This window comes from Balaenoptera physalus (assembly GCF_965194825.1).
Source record: "Balaenoptera physalus genome assembly, chromosome: 12".
Classification (NCBI taxonomy): Eukaryota; Metazoa; Chordata; class Mammalia; order Artiodactyla; family Balaenopteridae; genus Balaenoptera; species Balaenoptera physalus.
Window position 1 is genome coordinate 71,092,937 of NC_138897.1, and position 12,920 is coordinate 71,105,856.

At 59.6% G+C, this 12,920-nt stretch overlaps 1 protein-coding gene across 7 annotated transcripts in view; it reads left to right on the forward strand.

Moving 5' to 3' along the window:
• The window catches only part of CABIN1 (calcineurin binding protein 1), a 102,872-nt gene that overhangs the window by 53,482 nt on the left and 36,470 nt on the right, over nucleotides 1-12,920 (forward strand). For all 7 annotated transcript variants that reach the window (XR_014251566.1, XM_082416253.1, XM_082416252.1 and 4 more), the window contains 3 exons: nucleotides 2,461-2,643; nucleotides 3,827-4,158; nucleotides 10,919-11,032. Coding sequence is in view for 6 of the 7 variants with exons in the window: in XM_082416253.1 (XP_082272379.1) it covers nucleotides 2,461-2,643; nucleotides 3,827-4,158; nucleotides 10,919-11,032 (629 nt within the window). In the remaining variant the exon portion in view is untranslated. The remainder of the gene's footprint in view (nucleotides 1-2,460; nucleotides 2,644-3,826; nucleotides 4,159-10,918; nucleotides 11,033-12,920) is intronic.

The window sequence follows — 12,920 nt, forward strand, 5'->3', positions numbered from 1 at the left end:
GCCCACACGAAGTGAGATGCTGATGCCCTGCACTTACCGGGCAGTGGACATGCAGAGGCAGCTATGGAGCTGCCTGAAAGGTCACTGTCCCCAAAGCCTGGTCAGCAGTCAGACGTGGGTGGAGAGGTGGAGCCGCAGAGCTGCCACTGGAAGCACAGGCCTGTTTCTTGGTGTCCTGTGTGCTGCCCGGCCCACCTGGGACGGTGCTGCCTGGTCAGTGTAAGGAGTGGTCAGCACCCTGTAGACAGGCCCTGTGTCCATTGTGGCCTTTAGGACTAAACCCTTGTGTGTCACGTCTGAGACATTAGAGATGAGATGGTCCGGGTTCTCTGAGGTCATACTGGTGATAGTTGAGCTGACATTTTGTGAACGTTCACAGTGTATCAGGCACTTTAATCCTCATAACAATCCCATGAAGTGGGCACATGTATTATGACAGTTCTACACGTTGGGAAACAAGTGTAAAGAAATTATGGCAACTGCCTAGGCTGTCCGACCCAGTAAGTGACAGAGCAGGACCTGGACTCAGGCGGCTGGTGTCTCCCAGAGTCCAGGCTCTCAACTTTGCCAGAACAGTTTCCCATTCTGTTGTGAGTTTGCCTGCTAAGCAGCTCATGCTGTCCTGCTGGTGGCCCCAGGGCACTGCCTACTGGGCATCCAGGCTCTCCAGCAGCTGAGCAAGGGTTGAGGGCCAGACCCCAGAAGCCCCCATGGCACCAGCTCCCCTGAGATGATACGTGGCTGCAACTCAGAGGTGGGGAAAGGGCCTCACTTATTCAAGGTCACGTGACTAGTGAGCTTCACCTTCAAGTACACAAAGTTCAAGACAAAAACTAAGTGCTATTTTTTAATGGTTGCCTTTTATCTCTACTATTGGTTTATTTATAATTCTTTTTTTAAAATAATGTAGTGCCTGCATTAGGGTTAAGAAAATACATCTTCAGGTGATCACAGTCCGCCCTTGGAGGACGTGATCCTGCTTCACGTGCAGCGTGAACCTCCCTTCCCTCAGGCTGTTGCTCTCGTTCATTTCATTCTTACACATGCTGCCAGTCCATGATGCATGGCTGCTGGTTTCGCTTTTGTCAGGAGTTAGTAATAGTTTAGAGAAAGTAAATACAAAAAAGAGAGGGGAGGGTCACCTCTGAGCCCAGTTCTGTTGATCTTTTTGTCTCTTGACAATGTTCTTTTCTGCTTTTGCGTGTGTGTGTGTCTTATACTTTTTATATTGAACTTGAGATAGCGTGTGTAGGACAGAAGAGATTGAAATAACTGATATTCATGCCTGGAATGGGCTTCACTCTTAAGCTCCCAGGCGTCAGGTGGGGAAGTGAGGCTGACGAGGTGGAAGCTGAGCAGGGTTGGGTCTTGCTGTTGCTGTGGTTCCCTTGGTGCACCCTACCCCTATGCAAACTGGTGGCCTCCAGTTCCCCCAATGCTGCCTTGTGCTCAGGGTGGGGTGGTTTGCTGGAAGGTTTTCTTAGCATCTGTTTCCACCTTCTGCTTGCTTCAGGCCCTCTGTGTGCCCCTCAGGTGGGTCTCTCCATGTCCTCGCCCCTCTTCCTGCGGCAGAGTGCTTGGCTGTGAGTCCGTGCCTGCCAGCCCGGGCTGGGGGCTTGGCTGGTCCTCTGTTGTCTGGGTGCAGCCTCAGACCTGGCCGGCCGGGTCCCTGTGTCTTGGTGGGAGTGTTCAGGCCCTGGGTGATTCCCTGCAGGTGTTTCCTGTGGGTCTTCACCTGTGCCCTGGAGGCGACAGGGCTATCACTGGGCTTGCTGCCCCTCCCCTGTTGGCTTTGGCTTGCTCTGTTGGGGAGAAAGGTCCAGCCAGGGCTTCACACCCTTCCCACAGCAGCCTGCGCCCTGGGAAGATGTCCCCCAATCTCTCCTGCCCCACCCCCATCTTCCTCAGGAGCAGCTGGGAGGCCGTGGAGAGGTGCCCAGGGGGCGCCCCCAACCTGGGGTCTGCAAGTCCCAGTGATCTGTACTGTCACTGCAGACCCACCACACGTGGCCTTTGGAGACTGGGTAAAAGTGTTGGCTGAGTTCTTCCCCATCGCAGTTACGTGTGCCTGTTGCGGTAGGAATACTGTGCGGTGGTGTATAATCACTATTGTGCGTCTCTTCCCAACCCTGCATTCAGATACATCACGTTGGTAGCTCGAAATTGGCCATGGTGGGAGTATTTACACCACAGAAATCAGTAAATGCTACAAACGAAGGCTTTCCCTTCCTGAGAGTCAATTGTCAAATACTTACCAGAACATCGCTCTTGGGGGAAACCCCAGGAAATTGGTGCCTCTGGTGAGTGGCTCGGTGGCCTCCAGGACAGGTGGGCCAGGCAGTGTCAGAGTGGCTGTGCACGGGGCAGTGGCCAGGCCTCTGGCCGAGAGGCTCCGTGGGAGGCCCCTCTGTTCCCCAGGTGCCAGGGTTCACACTGCCGCCTCTGTCCTTCTCTCCCCAGAGCGCAGCCAGGAGAGCACGGCCGTGGCGCTCTCGGACTCCAGCTCGACGCAGGACCTCTTCAGTGAGCCTGCCAGCTCCCTGGAGGGTTCCCAGAAGCCCTACACAGAGAAGAGGCCGCCCGCTCCCAGTTCCCAAGTAGGACCGCCCGGGAAAGACCTTCAGGGGGCCGCAGAGGAGAGAGGTACGGAGACCTGACTCAGCGTGTGGGTAGGACTGCTGGGGTGTGCTGGGAGCCTGGGCAGCGCTGGACAACGTGCGTCCTGGCCTCTGCCCTCGCGCCTCCGCTGCTGCCCGGGGACCTCGGTTGGCTGAGCCACTCACCTCCCTGGGCCCCGCTGTTTCCCGTGTAGGATGAGTGTGATCCCAGGCCCGCTCCTGGGTTGTGGGGTCAAACACGGCGTCTCAGGCAGGTGCACGCAAGCTCCTGTTATGCGGTGGGCGCTGGTGACACTGTCCTTGTTGTTAGGACCCCACTGTGGCCCCGTGTGGGAGAGCCAAAAAGCCTTTGGGTACTATATGTCACAAATGTGCTTTCTTTTTAGCCTGAACCCCTCCTTTCTTGGGGCGGGCCCTGATCTGGCCCTGGAGTCTGCCTAGCTCCTGTGGGGCCCCCAGGTCCCACTGTGGAAGTCAGTGGGCAGAGCCCACTCCCAGGCTTGCTGGGAGGTTGCAGGCAGGCCGGCGGCCCTGGCACTGTGCTGAGGCCGTGGCTGGTCAGCCGGCCGTGGGTTCTGAAAGCTTTCCCACTCTGGCTGGGCCGGGGCACACAGCTACTTGGTGAACAGTAGCAACAACAGCAGCCAGGCCTCCCAGCCTCCCCAGGGAAAAGCACTGGTTGTTCCCTTTTACTGGAGAAGAACCTGAGGTCCAGAGAGAGTCAGTCTGCAGCCTTATCCACTACCCCACGCTGCCTCTTCGGTGGGCTGGAGGGGCGGGCGGGCTGGGGGCGCTGAGCGTGGAGCCGGTGCTGCCCTCGGTGGTGGTGGTGGCCACGCCTGCCCTCTTTGGGCTGCTTCCCCATTCACGTGCACGGCCTGGAGGCAGGCAGCCCTGTGCCACCACCCACAGGGGCACCCTGAGCCCAGCTCGGAGCCCCCGTCTCAGCTGCGTGCCAGCTGAGATATCCTGTTTCATCAGGGAGGAGACTGGAGGCCATGGAGACCTCAGCTGGGGGCTTGGGGTGCAGAGGCAGCAAGGGCCCGCGCCTCCTGCCCCTGAGTCGCCTGGGTCCAGCTCCCATCCAGCAAGAGTGTGGACCCAGCTATGCTGATCGCTCACCAAGGTGCCCCTGTCGCTGGTGGTGGACTGCCACGGGGAGAGGGCCTAAAGCTGAGGTGACTTTCTTTTCCTTGTTCTCAATTCAGGAAAAGCCGAGGAGTCCTCGGAGAGCACGGAAGGCTTCCGGGCCACAGAGCAAGGCAGCCAGAAGCCTGCTGCCGACCCCCCGGCCTCCGCTGGCACCCCTGCCAAGCCCCCAACTTCTGTGCCTGCCCCGTGGGATGGGAGGAAGAGAGGGGACCCACTGGGGGAGCCAGCTGCCTTCCCCCAGGGGCTGCCGGCCGGCGCGGAGGAGCAGCGCCAGTTCCTCACAGAGCAGTGCATCGCCTCGCTCCGCCTGTGCCTCAGCCGCTTCCCTCAGCACTACAAGAGCCTCTACCGCCTGGCCTTCCTCTACACCTACAGCAAGACCCACCAGGTGAGCACGAGGCTGAGGGAGAGGGGTTGACACATCGGAGCTGGTAGAGGTTTCTGGTGGCAGTGGCGGGAGGGATGGGCGGAGGGCCAAGAGGCAGGTGGGCTGGAGGGGTCCAGCCTTCCAGGTGACAGGGGCAGGCATGGGGCTGCTCCCCCAGCAGGACCACATGCTCAGATTCTAGCTTTGGGGTGAGGGATGGGGGCTGACAGGCTCGTCAGCTCCTCCCTGTGAGGGCCTCGCTGCCGGCTCCCTCCCCCGTGGCCTTAGAGCGCTTCCCCGCCCCGGTCCCCAAGGCTGCATCTTGCGTGGACCTCCTGGCCGTCACCCTGCCCTGGGCTCACCTCTCCACTCAGCTGCCGGCCTTTGAAACCGGCTCCGTACGTGGACTTTGGCGCTGGCAGCCTCCTCCAGCTTGGAGGGCAGATGATGTAGGGGCTCCCAGCGCTTCCCAGCCAGGCCTCTCCTGCTGGTGCTTAGCGTTTGTGGGGGGAGTGGGGCCTATCTGCGTTCTTTCACTCACCACACTTGCCCCGGAGGCACTGGGAGACAGCTCCCACAGAGCTACGTTGGGGCTGGGGTGGGGGGGGCGGGAATCAAAATTATGCAAATGAGCAGATAAAGCAAGTCCCATCATGACAAACCCTACAGGGAAGAAGACAGTGGGGTGCACACAGGCTGGGGTGCCGCTACGCTCTGGGTAGGTACCCTTCTGCTGAGACCCCTAGGGTGGCTGCGGGTCCAGTGGGGACATGGTGGCTGGAGGGGAGGGGAGGGGAGGGCAGTGCCCAGACAGGTGAGCGGTTGGTGGGGCGGCCTCGGGGGTCAGGCTGTGGTCTCTGCTTTTGTCTGCTCAGTAAGACTTGAGCTCAGCAGCCAGAAGCTGCTGGCCCCTGGCTGGCTTCTCTGTGGGACGTTTGAAGAACTAGGGAGGGCAGTTGACCTGAGATGGACCCTGGCGCTGGTTGTGACGGGAAGGTCCTGGATGGGGTTCTGTAGGGACCGGCTGGTGTGCTCACGTGGCTTGGTTGGTTTTCATGGAGCAGAGCAGGTGGAGCAGAGCAGGTAGAGCAGTTGGCAGGCCTGGTGGGGGCACCTCGGCAGGGGCTCCGTCTCAGCTGCAGGGCGTCAGGCTTTCCCAGCCGCCCATCGCTGCCTGGCCTGCACTCAGCAGTGCACCTGACCTCCAGTGCCCAGGCCTTCTAGACCCAGGCAGACCTGGATTTTAATAAAACTCCCACTCGAACAGTCTGTGGGGGCCCTGTGGCTGATGCTCCCCTTCTCCAGAAGCAGTTGCTGAGGTGGGATGTAGGGTGCAAGACGCCTCTTAGGGAAGGGTGGCGGAAGTCACAGGGTTGGGCGAGGGAGAGCTGGGCTGCGATGTGGGCCCCACGGAGGCCTGCGGCGCCCACACCCGCCTCCCCTTTAAATGTCTTTAATCTGAGCACAGGAGCTGTGCCCATAAAGGGCTCCACAACCTGTTCCCTTGCTGAGTGGGCTTTTTAAAAGTGAAAAACAGTATTTATGTCAAAATTAAAGAAAAATTGGAGGGGGGCTATTCATAGTTTTGCCAGTATAACAGAGAGTACGCTGCGTGTGTCTCTTCTCTCAGCTCTTGAGCACTCACACCGTTGACCATCGGGGGTCGTGTCCTCTGCTTGAAGTCAGGGAGCCTGGCTCTGGGAGCCCAGGCCCTGTCACTCCACTGCCCCCCAACGTCGTGAGTGTGTCCATGCTCACAGTTGGCTGTTTGCTCTTTCCTCGAATTCCCCCAGGTCGTCTAGGTCCCCTGTGATGGTCTGTGGCGGCCATGGGGTGGGGTGGGGTGGCTGGACTGGGTGGAGGAGACGAGGCTGCCCAGGTTGTCTGCTCCTCGGGCGTCACACCTCGTTTCTGCATCTCCTCAGTCACTGTGTGCCCAGATTCACTGCGTGGTTCTCCCAGAGGGAGCGCTGTCTCGATGCGTGAGCCCCCCTTTCTCCTGCATCGGCCATGGAGGGCCCCCAATGTGCACCCGGGCCTGGCCGTGCCCAGGGGGCTCCGTGGGCTGCCATTTGCTTCATCCAGAGGCTTTGCGGAGCAGTTTGTGAACACCTCACTGCCTCGAGGGCTGAGCGCAGGAACCTGTCGAGGCAGCCCACAGTCCTGGGGGCGTGGCCAGAGCTCTTAGCAGAATCAGTCACTGAGCAGCAGCGACCACTTCCCACGCAGCTGTTGGGTAACAAACGCTTCCTGCCGTGTGGGCTCAACAGCAGCCTGTTTCTTCATCAAATCCGCCTGTGGGCTTGGCAGTGGCATCTCCCTGTTGCCATCTCATGGCTCAGTGGCTGCCTGGAGCAGGGAGGCCCCGGTGGGTCCTTTGTGCTTCTAAGGACACTATCAAAGTGAAAAGATGATCCACAGAATGGGAGAAATATTTGCAAGTCACATATCTGATAAGGGACTTGTATCTAGAATATATAAAGAACTCTTACAACTTGTTAATTAAAAGGTAACCCAGTTTAAAAGTGGGCGGGACTTCCCTGGTGGTGCAGTGGTTAAGAATCCACCAGCCAATGCAGGGGACACGGGTTCGATCCCTGGTCTGGAAAGATCCCACATGCCGCAGAGCAACTAAGCCTGTGCGCCACAACTACTGAGCTTGCGTTCCAGAGCCTGTGAGCCACACCTACTGAGTCCACGTGCCACAACCACTGAAGTTCGCGCGCCTAGAGCCCATGCTCTGCAACGAAGAGTAGCCCCCGCTCGCCGCAACTAGAGAAGCCTGCGCACAGCAATGAAGACCTAACACAGCCAAAAATAAATAAATAAATAAATAAATAAATTTAAATAAATAAATAAAAATGGGCGAAGGGTCTGAATAGACATTTCTCCAAAGAAGACATACAAACAGCCAATAAGCACAAGAAAAGATGCTCCACACCGTAACCCATCAGGGAAATGCAGCTCCAAGTGACCTGAGATGCCCCTTCGCCCTGCTGCAGTGGGCTAGGGCCCAGGCCTGTGTCTGTTTAGGACTTGTTTGGTTAGGGCTGCCCCCTCCAGGAGGGTTGGCAGAGCTGTGCCTACCACGAGATCTCTGGGGAAGCCCTGACCGACTCATTGTCAGCTTGTGCTCTGCTCTGGGCGGTCCTCTACCCCCTGGGCCACCAGCTCATGTGTGGGACCCTCAGAGCCTCTGAGGAGTGGGCAGGTGTGAAGGGACTGACCCTCCTGCACAGGCTGTGTGCCCTTCTGTAGGCACGTGTGAGTGATCGGGGCCAGGACCCGGCATCACAAGGGCAGGTGGCCACAGCACAGAGCTGCCCACCTGCCTGCAGCCCTGCTCCCCTCTGGGCACATAAAATGCCCCCCACCCCCCAGCCTCTCCACGCAGACCCCAGCCTCTCCACGCAGACCCCAGCCGGGTTCTTGTCAGGCTTTACTTGTGTGGTTTATAAAGTGAGAACTCGATGTTTTTCTCAGCTTAGGAACCTTGGTTATGCACTTCAAAGTCTGTGCCATGTGGTGTGAAGAGTGCTGTGCCTTTGGGGCCAGAGTCAGTGAGACAGATGGGCCTCTCTCCATGGTGTGGAGCCCATCTGTTTGACTAGGTCAAGCCCTCTGCCGGCCGTGTGCATCACAGATACTGTTGTTCACGTTTGGAAAGAGGGGTGAACCCATCACCACGTCGTCCCACGGCCACCACATGGCAGGAGTGCCTGTGCTTGGCGTGCCCTCCAGGGCGCTCACGCATTCCGCAGCAGGCTCCCGGGGGAGGAGAGTGGGGCGAGAGGAAGTGGGTAGGAATGGGCGCAGGAGTGTGGCCGTTTGGGCAGGGCGCCCAGGAGGCCTCTCTAAGCAAAGACCCGACAGGCGAGGGCACAGCGAGGAGCTATCGGGGAGAGGCCTCCAGGTGGACACACAGCCGACACGCATGCCCTGGATGGGGCTCAGCCCGCAGCCCGTGTGATTAGCCAGGCAGGAGGGGAGGGCCAGGAGGCGGCAGAGCTCAGGAGGGCCGGTTAGGTGGGGAGGAGTTGTGGGGCGTCATTCTGAGTGAGGTTAAAGCGTTGCAAGCCTGGGGGGAGGGGGGACGTGTGTGACCGTGTGTGAGACTCGGGCGGCTGTGGGGAGAGCCAGTGGGGTGGCCGTGGGAGCCCGCCAGGTCTCAACGGCACCATCCAACCGCTGATCTGAAGAGCCGTTAATGAAGGAGACAGGGGCCTGGGCCGGGTGGGCAGTGCAGGCCGGGGTCAGCCGCAGTGCCCCTGGAGTGTTTGCCCTTTGGTGGCCAACCCTTGGCAACCCCTCAGGGAGGGAACTTGGGAGAGAACCTCTCTGGCCTCACCCCCACCCCAGCCTCCTACCTCCCAGTGCTGCCTCCCTTCAGCGCTCAGCAGTGGGAGGGCGGAACAGGGGCGGTGGCAGGGCCAGCTCCTGGGAGAAGGTGTGGGAAGGGCAGGGAGCTCTCCCCGAGGCACCATGTGTGTACACAGTTGCTTTCCTGTCTTCATTCCTGGGGTTCTCAAATTGACGCTAGGTGTGGCCTGATGGCCACCGCCACCCTCCAAGTGGGCAGTGGAGGTCCAGAGAGGCGGTCCGGCTCTCCGAGGCTGCCAGGCACTTCCACAAAGATCTATGTGCACCACCCCACACCTGCGTGTAGCTCTGCGAGCAGACCGGACCTCTGAATGCCTGTCCAGGGGACCAGCGGGGGTGTTTTCCACAGAACAAGCTCATGCTCTGGCCTCCCCGGCTCCTGAGGGCTCAAGCAGTCCTTTCCTAGGCTCCCCGGCGTGCTGAGCCCTGGGTGGGCAGCTGCTCTGCACCCTCCAGTGCCCTAGGCTCCCCCGCCCCATCCAGTGCCCTGGGCTCCCCCCTCCCCAGTGTGTGTTTCAGTCTCCTTCTTGCCTCTGGGCCTTAGCCTGTCCCCTCGGCTTGATGGGCTGCATTTCCTTCAAGCTCAAACTCTGCCCATCTTCCTTTGATTCTTTTTTTTTTTTTTTTTTTTTTGGCTGCGGCAGGTCTTAGTTGCTGCGCGCGGGCTTTCTCTAGTTGCAGCTAGTGGGGGCTACTCTTCATTGCAGTGCGCGGGCTTCTCATTGCCGTGGCTTCCCTTGTTGTGGAGCACGGGCTCTAGGCGTGCAGGCTTCAGTAGTTGTGGCACACGGGCTCAGTAGTTGTGGCTCACGCGCTCTAGAGCGCAGGTTCAGTAGTTGTGGCGCACGGGCTTAGTTGCTCCACAGCATGTGGGATCTTCCTGGACCAGGGATCAAACCCGTGTCCCCTGCATTGGCAGGTGGATTCTTTTTTTTTTTTTTTTTTGGCAGGTGGATTCTTAACCACTGCGCCACTAAGGAAGTCCCCTTCCTTTGATTCTTTCCCCAAATATCTGTCCCAGCCTTTCTATGGACCCCCTACTGATCTAGACCCTGAGGAGCCATCAGTGAAGAGGTCAGTCTGTCCCTGCCCTCGGGGCTGACAGACAGCGGGGCTGTGGGCGAGGCTGTTTGAGGGCTGTGGGGGTGAGTGGGGCAGCACGTGGGTTTGGAGTTCAGAAGGGGGGATGGGCCGGGCCTGCTCTGAGGGAGGGGTACCTTCAAGCAGAGGAGAGCCCCTCACCAGGACCCCCGCCCTTGAGCCGGTGAGGGGCTCTAGCCCCGTGAGTGGGGCCAGGTCACATGAGGCCTGAGAGGGGGCCGCCTGTGTCCCTGGGGGAGCGCGGTGCTGAGCACAAGGCAGAGGCCGAGGCAGGTCTGCGACATGAACCCCACCCCACCCCACCCCCGCGGGGCCCAGGGAAGATCCCGGCCTTGGGGTCCCGGCCTGGGCCAAATGCAGGCTCTGCCCCGCCCTTACTGGCTCTGGACCTCAGGCAGCGCTGGAGGCCACTCTCCTTGGCAGTTCCACGTGGTGAGGGTCACAGTGACGTGCTCTGCCTGGGTGGCACACGTCGCCCCACCCCACTGCGAAGCTGCAGGTATGCGGGCGGGTCAGGTGCCCCCGCAGGCCTGGTGCCTGTCCGTTCCCCACGGGTCTCCTTGTCCCCGTCAGCTCCATCCAGGGCCTCGGATGTGAACCTGATAAGGTCTCCTGAGCCGTTGGTCAGTTCCGTCTGGCCCACCTGGGGGCTGCCCGGGGCCTGCTGACTGCCGAGTCTGTGCGAGGCTGACAGGCCCGCAGTTGGGCCCACGCTGTCTGTGCTCTGCTGGGAAGGCCTGCTCTCCAGTCCATGAGAAGGCCCCAGAGAAGGCCTGGCTTCTCACCCTGCCCTGGGTTCCACCAAGAGGCACCACTGCCCAGAGAGCAGCAGCCTGAGCACTGGACAGAGCACCCCGCCCCCCGCCCCAACAAGCACGCATCCCCGGCGTCCTGCAGAGCCCCAGCTCTCCCAGGCTCACGGCGGCAGCCGCCGGCCTGACAAGTCAGGCTTGGCTGTTTGGGCCAGTGGGGGCATCCCCTGGCAGAAGGTGGGGTGCTGGGTCCGTGCAGCAGCTTGCGAAGTTGTCAGGGTGAGGCGTCCCTGTCTGTGCCCTCCTCAGGCAGTCTGAGGCCACGGTCTCCTAGGTCAGCTGTATTAGGCAGGAAACCAGTTCCTGAAACGCACCCCACAGCCAGATGATCAAAGCCGGCAGCCGGGGCCGCCGGGCACTGCGGGATGGATGTCTGCAGGAGCTGCTGCTTTGCCCACGCAGCCTGGAAGGAGGGGACCGCCTCCCTTCCCCGTGGGCGCCCAGAGTTGCCCACACACTCACTTCCAACCTACTTCTTGCTTCCCCAGAACCTCCAGTGGGCCCGTGACGTGTTGCTAGGTAGCGGTATCCCGTGGCAACAGCTGCAGCACATGCCGGCACAGGGGCTCTTCTGCGAGAGGAACAAGACCAATTTCTTCAACGTGAGTAGTTTGCCTTGTTGATTTCTGCAGCTGCTGGCTGCCAGCGCTTTTCACGGAAGGAAGGTGTGGGAATGGACCCCGGCGTGGGCGTTCCCAGGACGCGGGATGGCAGCAGCCTCAGAGGGCAGGCTGGGTGGCACAGTTGAGAGTGCGCCAGACTCGGGAGTGAGGCCCTGCTTGCCGAACGACTTCTGGCAGGTCGCTGCCCGCTCCGGGCACCGGTTTGCCAGCTGTGGGGAGAGGCCTCGACGAGCTCGGTGGTTCTCTGGGGCCGCGGTGGGCAGTGGTGAGAGGGGCTCCAGGCCCGTGCCCTGCTTCCCCTGGAGCAGCCCCACGTGCCCCTTTGGGGTCCTGGGCACCTGGAGATTCTGATTGGAGGCTGGTCTGCTGCTGAAAAAAAACGAGTGTGGCCAGTGCTGGGTCTTCAGTGCCCTTCCAGCTCTGATGTTCCATGTGAGGTAGAGACCCACCCTCAGGAAAGACATGGCCCATCCCCGAGGCCCCGTAGAGCCCACATCCGCCCCTCCTTGCCAACCCGCCTGGTCTGGGCCTCCCGCATTTGCTCTGCCCTGCACAGAGACCACCGGCCCCTCACTCTGCTCCACCTACGGGTCCTCACCCGTCCTCCTCACCTGTCCTCAGCTGGGTGGCTTTGGCATGTCACATGGATCCTCTGAGCTTTGGTTTCTTCTGTATTTTCCTTGCTTCCCCGTCACACCTAGAGAAACCGAAGGGCAGGATTGGCCTGGACAGGAGCCGAGGGCGGCAGGTCTTGGGTCTGGAGGGATGTGGCAGAGGCTGGTTCTTGAGCCGTATGGGCAGAGTGAGGTCCCTGCTGAGAGCCGGCCGGGTGGTGGGTGTCTGGATTCATGGCTTTTCTCCTCTCCCAGGCTTGAGCAGGGGCTGGGCAGGGGCTCCGAGCCTGGGAGCCCTGCTCCTGCCAGCCCTCTCCCTATGGGTATTTTATAGACAAGTGGTAGATGTAACCCGTAATCAATCTGCATGGTACCAAGGGGTTTGCTGTGAAAGAGATGCTCCCTCCCACCCAGATGCCCAGGCCACAGCCACTGGCCCTCGTCCTGCCCGCTTTGGAGCCCGTGCCCGGAGACGCACACAAGGGCAAAGTGCACGTGCTCCTGCCCCTGGTTTTCCTTCACTTAAGCGTGTGTCTTAGAGGGTGTTTTTGAACTTGCTGTTCTTTTTAATAGCTGCCTCGTCCTCCCATGTGGATGTCTAAGGTTTACTAACCACCCCTATTGATGGGCATTTAGGTTGTTTCCAGTCTTCCACTGTTGCAGACAATGCTGCTGTATACGTCTTTGCACACGCGTGGGGGGTCCACTCCTAGAATACACTCTGAGAGACAATTCCCGGGGCAAGGAGTTTGTGGGGCCTTGAAGTTTTAGCAGATGCTACCCTCCGATCCAGCTCCTCCCCAGCCCTGGACTTACTGACTTTCTCTATTACTGAATGGTTTCATGTGTGCTTTTCAGTGGGTGAAAAACACTTGTGTTCTTTGTGAGTGGGACTGTGATTTCATGTAAGCAGTTTTAATTTTTTCTGTGTAGTTTCTACTCATGTTCATTTTCCTATTGGATTATTGGTCCTTTTGTTATTGATTTACAAGAACTGTTTCTATATTAATGAAAGGGGCCCTTCTTCAGTGTTCTGCAAAACTTTCTTCTGCAGTTGCTGAACCAGAGTGAGAGCCAGGCAGGTGGCTTGGTTCCCCTGAACTCCTGCTTGCTCTCCTTACACGTGGGCCTGAAGAGTGACTGAAGACCCAGTTAGATAAGGGGAAGTGACCTCACTTGGGAGCTGGTGCATGGTCGGTGCTTGGGGAAAGTTTCCCTCCGCCCCGCCCCCCCCCCCCCCCCCCCACCGGTAG